Here is a 12702-nt window from a genome sequence, read left to right on the forward strand (position 1 = left end):
AAAAAAAAAAAAAAAAAAGTTAATTAATGCCTTGTGATTTGTAAACGGATGTTTCACTACTTGACTTACTTGCCTGAGCTTTCAATTCTGTGGTAAGAGCAACTAGATTGAAGTAAGATATTATAAAACGGCATCACAAATCAGTTCAGACTTCCATTCAGATGGAAAAGATGGTGAATCAAATCTACTGAGTTTTGACAAAAGGCTTTGAAAGCCCATCCAAACTTTAACCTTGCTTAAAGACAGAATTCACCCAAAAATGAAATTTGTCATTTACTTACCTTCATGTCACTGCAAAAATAAAGAACTTTCTGACTTCAGTGGACCAAAAAAAAATATATGCAGTAAAGAATGTTCATGCTCTTTCTCATATAACATTTAAGAAGATAGTTCACCCAAAAATGAAAATTCTGTCAGTAATTACTCACCCTCATGTCATTCCAAACCCATAAGTGTAATTTAAAAGACTTCATTCAATAATTATTTTCCTCCAGGTCACCGTCCACCAACATTATTAATGTTAATAACATTAATAAAAAACATTAATAACATAATTAATGACATAATTTTCCTTTCTGGGTGAACTGTCCCTTTAAATTCTTGGTAAGAAAGAAAGTCATATCCACCTTTTTCTTCAACATGGACGTAAGCCTATAGGTGAGACTTCTGGTTTTTTAGCCACTATAGGCAAATAAGAGAATTACAATGTGCAATAAACGGTAAAACTTTGCACTTCAAACCAGTGTGTTCACAATTAAGATAATACATTAAAATAATATGATAAAAAAAACAACTTTCAATATCATGCAGCAAAATGAACTGTTTTGTTCAGCTAAAAATAGCTGGACGGAGTTGACACAGATGAGACCGGAAGCCAAACCCATACAATTTACAATGCGAGCATTTAATAATCACTATGCTCCAGCTCTGCACAGTATGTTTGAAATATCAAAAATAAAAAATACAATAAATAAAATAACAGGAAAGTTTAAAAGTGGCTTATTGGAACAATAGTGTGCAAACTTTTTTTCCTACAACATGACAAGCTAGTTGTTAGAAAAAAAAATCTGCTCCTCGCTCCAGTCAAAGGCCCAATCCCAATTCTATTTTATACCCCTTCCCCTTCCCCTACCCCTCCGCCTACCCCTTCCCCTTGTCCCTTGAAACAGAGTGTCAAGGGGTAGTGGAGAAAATATTCCCCTAAGGATTGGGACACCACTACTATGCCGTCACACGTCATCATTTGTCGTCTAGCTCTTACAATACACACATATACTGGTGTGCTGGTGTGCATTAGAGCCTTTAATTATCGTTCTGTATTAATGAGCTGCTTACTGACACACACACATATCAGAAATCGCGCAGCTCACACATCCAGGAGAAAATAAACTTGTCAAAGCTGCCCCACGACTTTTATCAAATACAGTTTAAAAACTGAATCGCTACATTATATTTTCCAGCGAAGAGAGTATACAATCGCTGTTTTTAAGTAAACTCACTCTAAAAACATAAACGCACAGACGCGAATACATGCTACTTCCATTTCTCTTTCTCTCTCTCTTTCTCTCTCGAATAGGCAATATTTGAGAAAATGGTTTAGCGATTTCTAATTATTGGGGGGATTAGCCCCCATCAATGTCTACAGCAGTTATCGCCCTGATCAGACATCAGGTGGGACTATCATGCAGTCTGTAATGATATGACATTAGCAAATATTAGCGATTTTTTGCAAAAATTTCTTTGAGTAACATGACCATTAATATGAACTCACAATTGAATGGAACATAAAACAAATTATCACTTTTCGTTAAAATCTTTATTTATGCCAAAAAAGCTTACATTATGTGTCTTTTTGTTCGCTGTAGCAGCCAATTTGCCGAGATAATTCATACCCCTTCGTCTGAAGTGTGGTCCCGAAAAATCTTCGTTTGAAGGACTATCTGGCCCTTCCCCTTACCCCTCCAACCAAAAGAGAATCGAGACACCCCTACCCCTTCACGTGAACGCGCGAAGTGGAGGGGTAGGGCAAAGGGGAAGGGCTAAGGGGTAGAATTGGGATTGGGCCAAAATCACACCGCTCTCACTCCACTCATCTCACATACTCTGATTGTGAGTAACTGTTCCTGTCATGAAAGATCTATTTCAGAACCAGCCGCTATCAAAATAATCTGGATGCGGGCTTGGGCCAGATATTATTGCTGGCAGGCCAGTTGTGTAATAACTATGAATTAACTACTTAATACACCACCTGTTCTAATGTTTGTGTGTAAACTTATAAATATTCCTGATCCAAACCTTTTCCCCCAAATGCCAAGTGTCCTCATTACACGTTCAATGCACTTACTATAGTAATAACAGTAAATTGAAATAATTACAAGCAATTTACCCTAAACCAAACTCTAATCCTAACCATACCCTTATAGTAGGTACACACTGTTAATATTACTAAGTACTTAATTGAATATTTACACTGTAACATGGACACTTTAAAATAAAGTGTAACCACACTTGTTTATATAAACCATGATCACATCAGTTGAATCCTATATTCATGTATAATTTTTGCTTTGTTTCTTGACAACCAACGGATTGTTTATCTTGCCCTAAGATTAATCTGTAAAACTGTATTTTACAGTGTCCTCATTTCACTTGTTACAGGTACTTGCTATACATAGTAAATGATGTATAATCACAAGCAACTAACCCTAAAGCATTCTCTCATCCCAACCCTATAGTAAGCACACATTGTTAATTGATATTACTACATACAAAAATCTAGAATTACACACCCTAAACTGAAATGTAACCACTTTTTTTATCACTGAAGATACTTTTTTGTATTGCTATTGCTGCTGTCTTAGAAAAGCAATAAGCCACTGGATTATGTTGTATGTGTTGTATTGTATGAACAGCCTCCTGTGGCTTATTGCTTTATTGAAAAAAATAAAAGTTTAATAGGCAGGAAAACACAATATAGTGGGCTCCAAGCAAAAAAAATTATATTAATGTGACAATGTGTCCATTACCTGTTATACAGCAGAATATCTGGTGTCCAGATCTGATTGGATGGGAAACGCAGGGTCTGAACACCAGGATAGTTATCAGGGTTCCAGCTCAGATAGACATCCGTCCATCCCTGAATACACAAAACACACATCAGATTCAACACCATTAAAAGGCTTGACTGTTAAGACACAAACATATTGGACAAAAACACACAGAAAACACAATAATACAATCACACAGCTGTGGTCTGCCCAGGGTACACATGTGTACATTTAGCACTGGGAAATAAGAAGAGAACATAAATACACATAAAACACAGAGCAAAGGCATATGCATGTTCAATCACAATGTGCCAAAACAGTCCCTAAAAATCGCATAAATGCCAATAATTAAAGTTAAATAAAGTTGAAGTTGAAAGCTTTTTAGTATGAGTAATGTGTGTTGACATCTCACTTCTTTGTGCATGAACTCCACCTGATCCCTTTTCAGAGGTGTAGACAGCCCGTGGCTATATTTTCTCTAGCCTAAAGTTGCCTCCCCACTGTATTAAAGGGCAGGATAATATGCAGTGCCACAGTGGATTTAGCGTAATATATTATTTTTAAAACCTTTTTAAAACAGCACACAAGCAGTCTTTCTTATAAGCAATAGAAAGCACACTAGTACTCCATTAAATGAATTTAGAGATGCCATCTGAGGCAAACAAGACATAGCATTCTGAAATCAGACATGCTGCATTGATAATTAGAACAAATATTTCCATTGTTTGATACTCAGCAAATTTATTCCAGTACAGTAGCATTGCAGTGCTGCAGTTTTATGTTGGCAAATGTGGGTTGTTTGTTGATAGTTAATTTTTGAAAATAATTAAAAATAATAATTGAAAATGTACAAATAGTTAATTCAGAGTTTAAGCTTGGCCATGAAGCTTCCTCAAGCCCCATTCCCTATTTATTGAAATATTAAAACATTGTGTGCGGATACGTACTTAAAAAAAAATTCACGTTTAAATATACTTTTACAAAAATACTGAGTAACTAATAAAGGGTTTACCCAAAAATGAAAATTCATATAAATCTAGCAGTTTAATCCAAGTCTTCCGAAGAGACATGAATGGTTAATGCGATGAACAGATTTTGATCTGGGTTTTTATTTATTCATATACAGTGGTGGCCAAAATTATTTGAATACTACAGTTTTTATTCAGATAAAAAAAATGGTTTTAAATATGTTATTTATATATTTGCTGTACTGTGTCAGTAGGAAATATCAGTTCCCTTTCGAGGGAACTTCGAACTGCGTCCTCTAGGGGGCGCTTTGGGGAACATACATTGTCTGAAGTATACATTGAAAAAACACCAACTTGTTGGCCGGCGACAGCCTCCGACGTCACTACCGGTGCGACTATAAATCAGCACCGGGAAAGCATGTCATTATCTTCTTCATCTTCACTGACTGTTTTGTTTGAAGCGTGCATCTGAAAGAACCGGTAAGGGCGATCTTTCTCTGTTTATCATGGCGACAACTAGCAAGCGTTTAGACGATGTGTGCATCCGTGTCGGCGTTATTTGACACCCGATGACACACGCGATCATTTGCGTCATTTGTTTGGGTGAAGAGCATGCACGCGATGTCTTTGAGGAGGCAATCTGCATGCATTTTGAGTGTTTTTTCAATGGAAAAAGCTCCGGTCTCGTTCGTCTCTCTTATGGAAGAAAAAAAAAAAGGCAGCCATCTGCTTCCCGCGGTTCAGGATCTGTCCGCGTTGAGGCATGGAAGAAAATGAGCTCGTGAGAATACAGGTGGATCTGTCTGAATGGTTTAAAGAGGGACTTTCCCTTTCACGCTCGTAAAAAAAAAAGGGGGCGGCGGAAGAGAGAGAGCCTCGGGAGGATGATGTTATATCTTTAACACTTTCTGATACTGAGGTTAGTGCTCTGCTGGGTTTTTACCCAGGAAAAGCAGGAGATTTTTGAAGATGGTGAAGAAGCTGAGCCTTCTCAATTCTCCTGTCCTGCGTATGTAGAGCTGTTGGAGGTTATTGAGCGAAAATTACCTTTTGAACCATAGCCCTCCAGCTCAGGTGAGCCTTTCATTTGTGCATGATCTCCATACAGAGATTAAAAAGAAATGAAAGATGCCGTTTTCTTCTCGCATCCATCGATTTCGGCATGAAAGTAATTTGCCGACATCAAGGTGATGCGCGAAAGCGGCTAGGAGGTAATGCCCCCTGTACAAAGAGCTAAACATTTTATAAATAATTTATGAATAATTTTTATCTGTGAAATTTTTTTCTTTCTGCTGGGGAAACATCCTCTCGCAATCTCCCTCCTTGCCATCTAAGCCCCTTCAGAAAATCATCTCGCTTAAATGGCAAGGCATACGCAGTAGCAGGTCAGGCTGTGGCTTTATTACACACAATGCTGGTGCTTCAAGCATATCAGACTGATCTGCTAAGAGACCTGGATAGAGGCAGGGGCCTTTTTCTGATCAGGTAGCTGAGCTGCGCCGCACCACGGATCTCTCTCCATGCTACCAAGCAGGCCACCTCCGCCATGGGCAGGACTATGGCGGCCATGGTGGCAGAGGAGAGACATCTGTGGATGAACATGGCAGACATTGGGAGGAAAGAAAATGCTTTCTGCTCGATGCTCAGGTTTCGCCTTCTGAACTTTTCGGTATTTCCGTTGAGACGGCGATTTGAGAAGTTCAGGGAGACGAAGGCGCGCTCTGCTGCTTTCAGATCCTTCATTCCACGAAGGTCCAGGTCTGAGCCCGAACAACATAGGGGTCCTGGCCTGTCTCGATCTGAGGATCAAAGATGGGCACAGAAGGCTAGTGTCGCAACTCGCGCTCCTCCCCCACCTGCGGGCAGGGGTTAGAGGAATCGTGGGTCACGAGGAGGTAAGCAGAACCTAAGTGGTATGATCTAGACGAGGCAGCGTTCTCATCTGAATCGGAGTGATACCGAGGTTACCGATACCTTTGGGGATTTTAAACCCTCTGGAGTCTAAGAGGTTATCAGGAGAAAATAGCCTCATAACGCTTGCGTTAATCGACTTAATTGCGTTAATTCCCCTGTAACCACCAGCTCTCCACCTGATCGAGGTTAGGTGGAAACCTCTCGCATAACAGTCTCCTATGCTGGACCTATAATGTTTTTATGGTTCTATGTTCATAGCAACCACCTGACTGATGGTCCAGACTAAAAGGAGGCGCCCCTTGAGCGGGGCTCCGGCGCAGGAGTGTGGGTGAGTAAATGTAACCTTCTCTGTATATACTTATGTGTATTTAATTGCTGGTGGTTACATGTCTACTAATAAACTCTGTGAGTTTCCTTTGCAGTGCTCAGTTACAGTGTTTACTAAACATTCACCAGCAGCAGCCATCCGGCTTCATGTTCCGGCATTAGGCATCTGAGATCACAGGTTTCTGAGGGAGCCTCCTTGATTATCAGGCCTGGCACAGCACTGCAGGGAATTTCATGGATGTCCGGCCAGGTCACCCCGAGGGCGCACTCCTGGCCGCTTAGGGGTGCTGTCGCATCTACCGGGAAGTAAAGGTGGCAGTTACAGAAGTCTTCTTGTATATGCTGCCTCAGGTGATGCTCCCCTCGCCCGAGGTTTGTAAAATTGAGCTTGCCTCTCCCGTGAGATTCAGCACCTCTGCGATGCTTAGGAACCTTTAAGTACACACGCTAAGCTTTGTGTACTTTCTCAAAACCACATGGTGGTCAGTGTGCACGTGAATACTTTGCGCACTTTCTAAAAATCCACAAGTGGTAAGTTTGCACGCAAGACTCTGCAAACTTTCTGAAATCTTGTACGATAAGGGTTACACGCTCCGCTTCTTTCCCTTTCTTGAGATGATTAGACCTTGGTTCCTTGGGCTCCATTCAGCCAGTGTGTATTTGTTTATACACCTCAAGCATCGCTTCCCTCAACAGTAGGGGCTATTTGGGTGATTCTTGTGATAATTTAGCAGCGCTCCCCTTTTTCCAAAAAAGGGTCGCCTATGAGCGCGCTACTCTGAGCCCGGAGTTCTCCTCTCGTATGAGACTGAGTTCTCTGTTTTTTTCCCAGAGCGCTCCAGTATTGTTTCCATAGATCGAGTTGATGACTCTCAATCATCCTGTTTTGAGATACACTATTCCATCTATGAGCTGCTCTATCGGAGAGCCACGAGAGCCCCTCATTAGAACAGTATTTGAAAATCCATGCTATGGTAAGTGTGCACGTGAAGTCTTTGCACACTTTCTGAAATCCACACTGTGGTAAGTTCACACGCTAGTATTCTGTGTTCTTTTCTAAAATCCTATATGGTGAGGGCTTCGCGCGGTTGCTTCATGCCCTTTCTTGAGTTGGTAAAAGCCCCGTTCATCTTGGGCGCCACTCCACCTATGTATCCTCGGATACCTATCTAAACAGGTGTTTTGCTACTAGAGAACTGTTGAGACAGCTCTCTCAGCAAGCTTATGCATAAGCTAGCGGCAGCCCCTGTGTGACAGACAAGACTTGGTACAAATGCTAGGTTCTTAGCCGTATCCCTTTAAAGGAATCTTTCCTGATTCCAAGCCTTCAGCTCTACCCTGGTCCGAGGCCCTAACAATTAAGTTGGGTATATAGCTTAGGCCTTTTGGCCGTAAGGGGTACTGTCACAGACAGCCGTCTAAACGTCCCATGGGCAACTCCCATGGAAATGGTAGAGTTGGTACTTAGTGCTCGCCATGATTCTGGCCTGCACTCCCCTCAGCATGGCGGCGTGGGTATACTGTTCCCAAAAGCGCCCCCTAGAGGACGCAGTTCGAAGTTCCCTCGAAAGGAAACTGTCTCAGGTTACGTATGTAACCATAGTTCCCTGAGTAGGGAACGAGACACTGCGTCCTCTAGCTCCCTGCCATGCTTCGGACGCAAGCTTCAGACGAAGAAGATAATGACGTGCTCTCCCGGTGCTGATTTATAGTCGCGCCGGTAGTGACGTCGGAGGCTGTCGCCGGCCAACAAGTTGGTGTTTTTTCAATGTATGCTTCAGACACAGGTCACGACGAGGTGTTCCCCAAAGCGCCCCCTAGAGGACGCAGTGTCTCGTTCCCTATTACCTACTCAGGGAACTATGGTTACATACGTAACCTGAGACAGTTTACTTTCCAGAAATTCATTTTGTCATTAATCATATTAATCCAGAGATTTTTGTTTGCACAAGGTGTCTGACAACAGCCAGTGCTCCACACAAAGATCTGGGGCCTGTACCATGAAGCTGGATTAGCTGGCTAGCCAGGTAAATTTCAGGTTAGTTTGCACCAATCCTGGGTTTTAGGTACCACGTAAGTGCCTTGGCTTTTAGCAGCATTCATTGCCATAGTAACTTACACTCCACGGCTAACCTGCTCCGGGGCAGGTTATGTTCTGGGTTAGAAATCTCAAACTGAATTTGGACCAATCAGATGTGAGAGAAGTGACACATGTCTGACACAAAGTCACTCCCCCAGTTTATCTTGCTCCAAATTAAAATGTAAAAAAAAAAAAAAAATTTTTTTTTTTTTTTTTTAGAAGTCTGGCTTTAATGTCATTTTATGATTTATATAATTATTGTGATTCATATTATCATTATTATTATTTATCTTTTACACACAAGCAATTTTAGTTTAACAGTTATTTTAAATCATTTATTTTAAATAAATATTAATGTATACAGATCATGTAATATAAAAAAGCTGTAGTATCAAAAGATTGCACTATTTTAAAAAAAATCTGACCTTACATGTTCGAGTCTCTATATATTTTTAAATGTATAAACTAATTTAAAAAGTTTCACTTGTCACTGCACTGAAAGAGCAAGATTATTTATTTTATTTGTCCTCCTTTATTTTTATATGACTTTTAAATTTGTCATATTCTTCAATCTCTTAACCTTAGGCAAAACATTTAACCTTTACTTTTGAATCTCGCTGGGTCTCTCGTGAGAAGTAAATCAAACTTGTTTTGTGTAGCAAGGTTTGTGATTGGCTGTTTGCCAGTGATGTCACACATTCATGTGCACGCACTCCACAAACTCAGGATCAAAGCCTGAGTTGACAAAGAAAGTTGATGATCAGCATCATACACTAACAAAGCTGGATTGGAGAGGTTTGGATTTGTCAACTCAAAACTAATCCTGTAACTCTGAATTTGTTCAGCTACCATCATGGTACAGGCCCCTGATCTCACAATCATCCAGTCTGTCAGGAATAACATGAAGAAACAGAACAAAAAGAGATGGACTAAATTCAGAAGAACTGTGGCAATGTCTCCAAGATGCTTCAAGAGACCTACCTGCAAAACTACTTGAAAAATTATGCGATAATGCACCTAGGGCAAAAGCTGTTTTAAATGCAAAGCATGGTCACACGAAATGTTGATTTAATTTAGTTAATAGAAGTTTACTGATAAAAAATATATATATTTATGACATTATTATTGACAGCATTTTACAGCATTTTTACACAAGTGCCTAAAACTTTTAACAGTACTGTAGCTTTGTAGGTAGGTCTCTTGAAGCATCTTGGAGACATTGCCACAGTTCTGATGATTTGGATGAACTATCTCCGTAACGCTTGGAATTTCCACACACACACAAAAAAAATTATGTAGGCTAAAAAACATTTATACTTTATTACATTTGTCCCTGTTTATCTCATATATTACAGATTGCTGTCATTATAATACAACCTTTCAACTATTTCTGATTACTTGTGTGTGTGTGTTCAATGATGCACAGTTAATTGAGTTAAAACAACAGGAGGAAAATCATGTTTGTTTCATCCTCACAGATCACATCAGATCATTCAGGAGGAAAGAGGAGTTTCTGTTCCACACATCTTTCTCTGTGTGTGTCTCTGTGGCTCAGATGTCCCAGTGTGCTTTAGTGAGCGTATTCCCTGAGGCGATGTCTCTCTCTCCGGACACACTAGCAAGGATCAGGGAATGTGTGCTGCACATATTTCATATATGTACTGCAACACGTACTTACAGTAGAACATACTGTTTCTACTCCATGTCTAATAAAAGCATAGGAAGAAAACAACAGATCCACTTAGTCACATGCAGTTTCATGTTTTCTAAGCAACAGATTTTAGAACAAATAAAAGATAAGTTGAGAACATAATTGTTGGTCCAAATTTGTATTAGTATATTTGAATGATCTGTGTTGATATTTTCATTTTATACTTTAAAATAATTTGTTTATATTAAATTTACAAATAAAAAGAAAATCAAATATATTTATTTTTTTAATGATAAATGCATTATTTAATAAAATAAGTATAATAAATTTGTGCTATTTATTTCTATAAGTGAACTCGTGGAAAAGCCTTTCAAGAACAATTTGATGAACTTTATTTAAGATCATGCCATCATTCTACACTTCAACTTCACCATTCTACCAACAACAACAAAAATTTTATAAGTAAAATCGTTTAGAGATAACTTGTTGTGGTAATAATAGCAGATTACAACTTACAGGTGCATCTCAATAAATTAGAATGTTGTGGAAAAGTTCATTTATTTCAGTAATTCAGCTCAAATTGTGAAACTCGTATATTAAATAAATTCAAAGCACAAAAGTCCAAAGTCTAAGGAGAAGAAGAACTGGACTGTTGCCCAGTGGTCCAAAGTCCTCTTTTCAGATGAGAGAAAGTTTTGTATTTCATTTGGAAACCAAGGTCGTAGAGTCTGGAGGAAGAGTGGAGAAGCTCATACTGTAGCTTTTTTACCAACTAGCTTTTTTTCAACACTGCCAAAAGCACCAAAAGTTGGTTGAATGACCATGTTGTTTGTGTGCTTGACTTGCCAGCAAACTCACCAGTCCTGAACCCCACAGAGAATCTATGGGGTATTGTAAAGAGGAAAATGAGAAACAAAAGACCAAACAATGCAGATGAGCTGAAGGCCATTGTAAATGAAACCTGGGCTTCCATACCACCTCAGCAGTATGGAAGCAGATTAATCTCAAATATAATTCACGCAAAAAACATGATTCACACATGCGTAGACAATTTTACATACATGAAACCTAATTCACGTACACACAAAAAAATATCCACGTGCGTGAAAAAAAAATATATTCACAAAAAGCAATTCACATGCGCAAAATAAAATTATATACTCGTAAAATACATTTCACAAATGCAAATCACAATTCGTAGATATACAACTGTGCACAAAAACCTTTGAATGTTTAAAATGTATGAGTGTATCCTTGCATTTGAATGTGCAAATCGTCATTCACGTACGAATCGCCTTAGATATGTGTGTTTGTGTGTTTTTGAGACTTTCCTGGCAGCATAACACTCGTAACACAGAGCAGTCGTACTCTTTAGCCAATCAGATTTAAGCTTATCAATCAACCAATCAGTATCACGTGAGGGCGGGCCTACCTGCATGTTACGTCATCAGCTTTCGACCAGTTCATGGCTGGATTGGAGCATTGGGATTGCTAGATGAGGGCTTGATGAACTAATTTTTTTTTGCCTGTAGAACGAAATTAGCCAGTGTGTGTTCTGATTCATTTTGTCAGTATGGGTCACATATGCTGCACCAAAAAATGCAGTCTAAAGGAGGTGCAACTGAGAATGGCAGCCTTGTACACACCATTCCAGAAGTTAAGTCAGAATGACTTGACCCCATTATAGGTCAAGCTCCCAGACACAGACTTGGTCCTGCTCCACTTCAAGCTGTTATTTTAGTAGTAAATCTGCCTTATGTGACCAAGGGGTGTGACATTAAACCTAGAAGCCATTGAAATGTTGTTATCTTGTTGCTCTGAGGACTGAAACCTTTGTTATCATCACCTGCAAGCCATGCAACTGGAACAACCTATTCAAATTTCAAATAATTCTGTAGTTGTTTTTGGCTTTTCAGGGTGATGTCTAAACAATGAGCATTTGAGGAAGACATGCCACTGAGTGGCATAAATGAGCAGGACAGGAACACGGGGACTGTCATGTTTAAAACAAGCAAAATTGCTATTAAACTTTCAAAAATGATGCCGTAAAAGTATAAGGGGAGGACACGGACCACTATTGTATTAAATGAAGAAGAGAAATCATAATGTTCAGTATGACAGCTATAGGAATGGAAGTTCCACCTTTCAGTTAAAAAGCCAATCATCTTTTTCATTGAATTAATTTAGACTAGAATTTACTCTGTGAGTTCTCCATAAAAAATAGAGTCAAATACAGTTTTAGCATGTTTTGAGCCAGAGAAGCAACATTTATGTGTCATCGATATGGTGAATGAAATGCACGAAGAAGACAATGAACAATTCACATAATCTTTAATAATACACAAAAGGGCAAACACAGGTCAGACAGGCAGGATGGACACATAGAGATGTAGTAGATCAGATGAGGGAACACAGGACTGAACAACTATATATACACTGAAGAAAATGAAGATAATGACACACAATTGAACTAAATGACAGAGTCAAACATGAGGGAAAACTGGGTCACACAGAGCACACGAGGGATGAAACATAACAAAACGGGTCCTTAGGTCTGACAGTTCACCCTCCTCTGGAAGGCGCAACCTCACGGTGCAGAGAACAACAAAGGGAGAGACGGAGGGGGCTTAGGAGGAGGACACAAGGAGTGGAGAAGTGATGGTGACAGGGGATGGCAAAGGGCTGGCAGGAAGGCAGGAAGACAAGACAGGTGGA

General features: G+C 39.6%; 1 protein-coding gene across 1 annotated transcript in view; it reads right to left on the reverse strand.

The window, feature by feature from the left end:
- chrna8 (cholinergic receptor, nicotinic, alpha 8) overlaps window positions 1-12702 on the reverse strand; it is a 90533-nt gene that overhangs the window by 27666 nt on the left and 50165 nt on the right. The window contains exon 4 of the mRNA XM_059553213.1: window positions 3027-3136. Within this exon, the coding sequence (XP_059409196.1) occupies window positions 3027-3136 (110 nt within the window). The remainder of the gene's footprint in view (window positions 1-3026; window positions 3137-12702) is intronic.

The sequence above is a fragment of the Carassius carassius genome, chromosome 7 (assembly GCF_963082965.1).
Source record: "Carassius carassius chromosome 7, fCarCar2.1, whole genome shotgun sequence".
Lineage (NCBI taxonomy): Eukaryota > Metazoa > Chordata > Actinopteri > Cypriniformes > Cyprinidae > Carassius > Carassius carassius.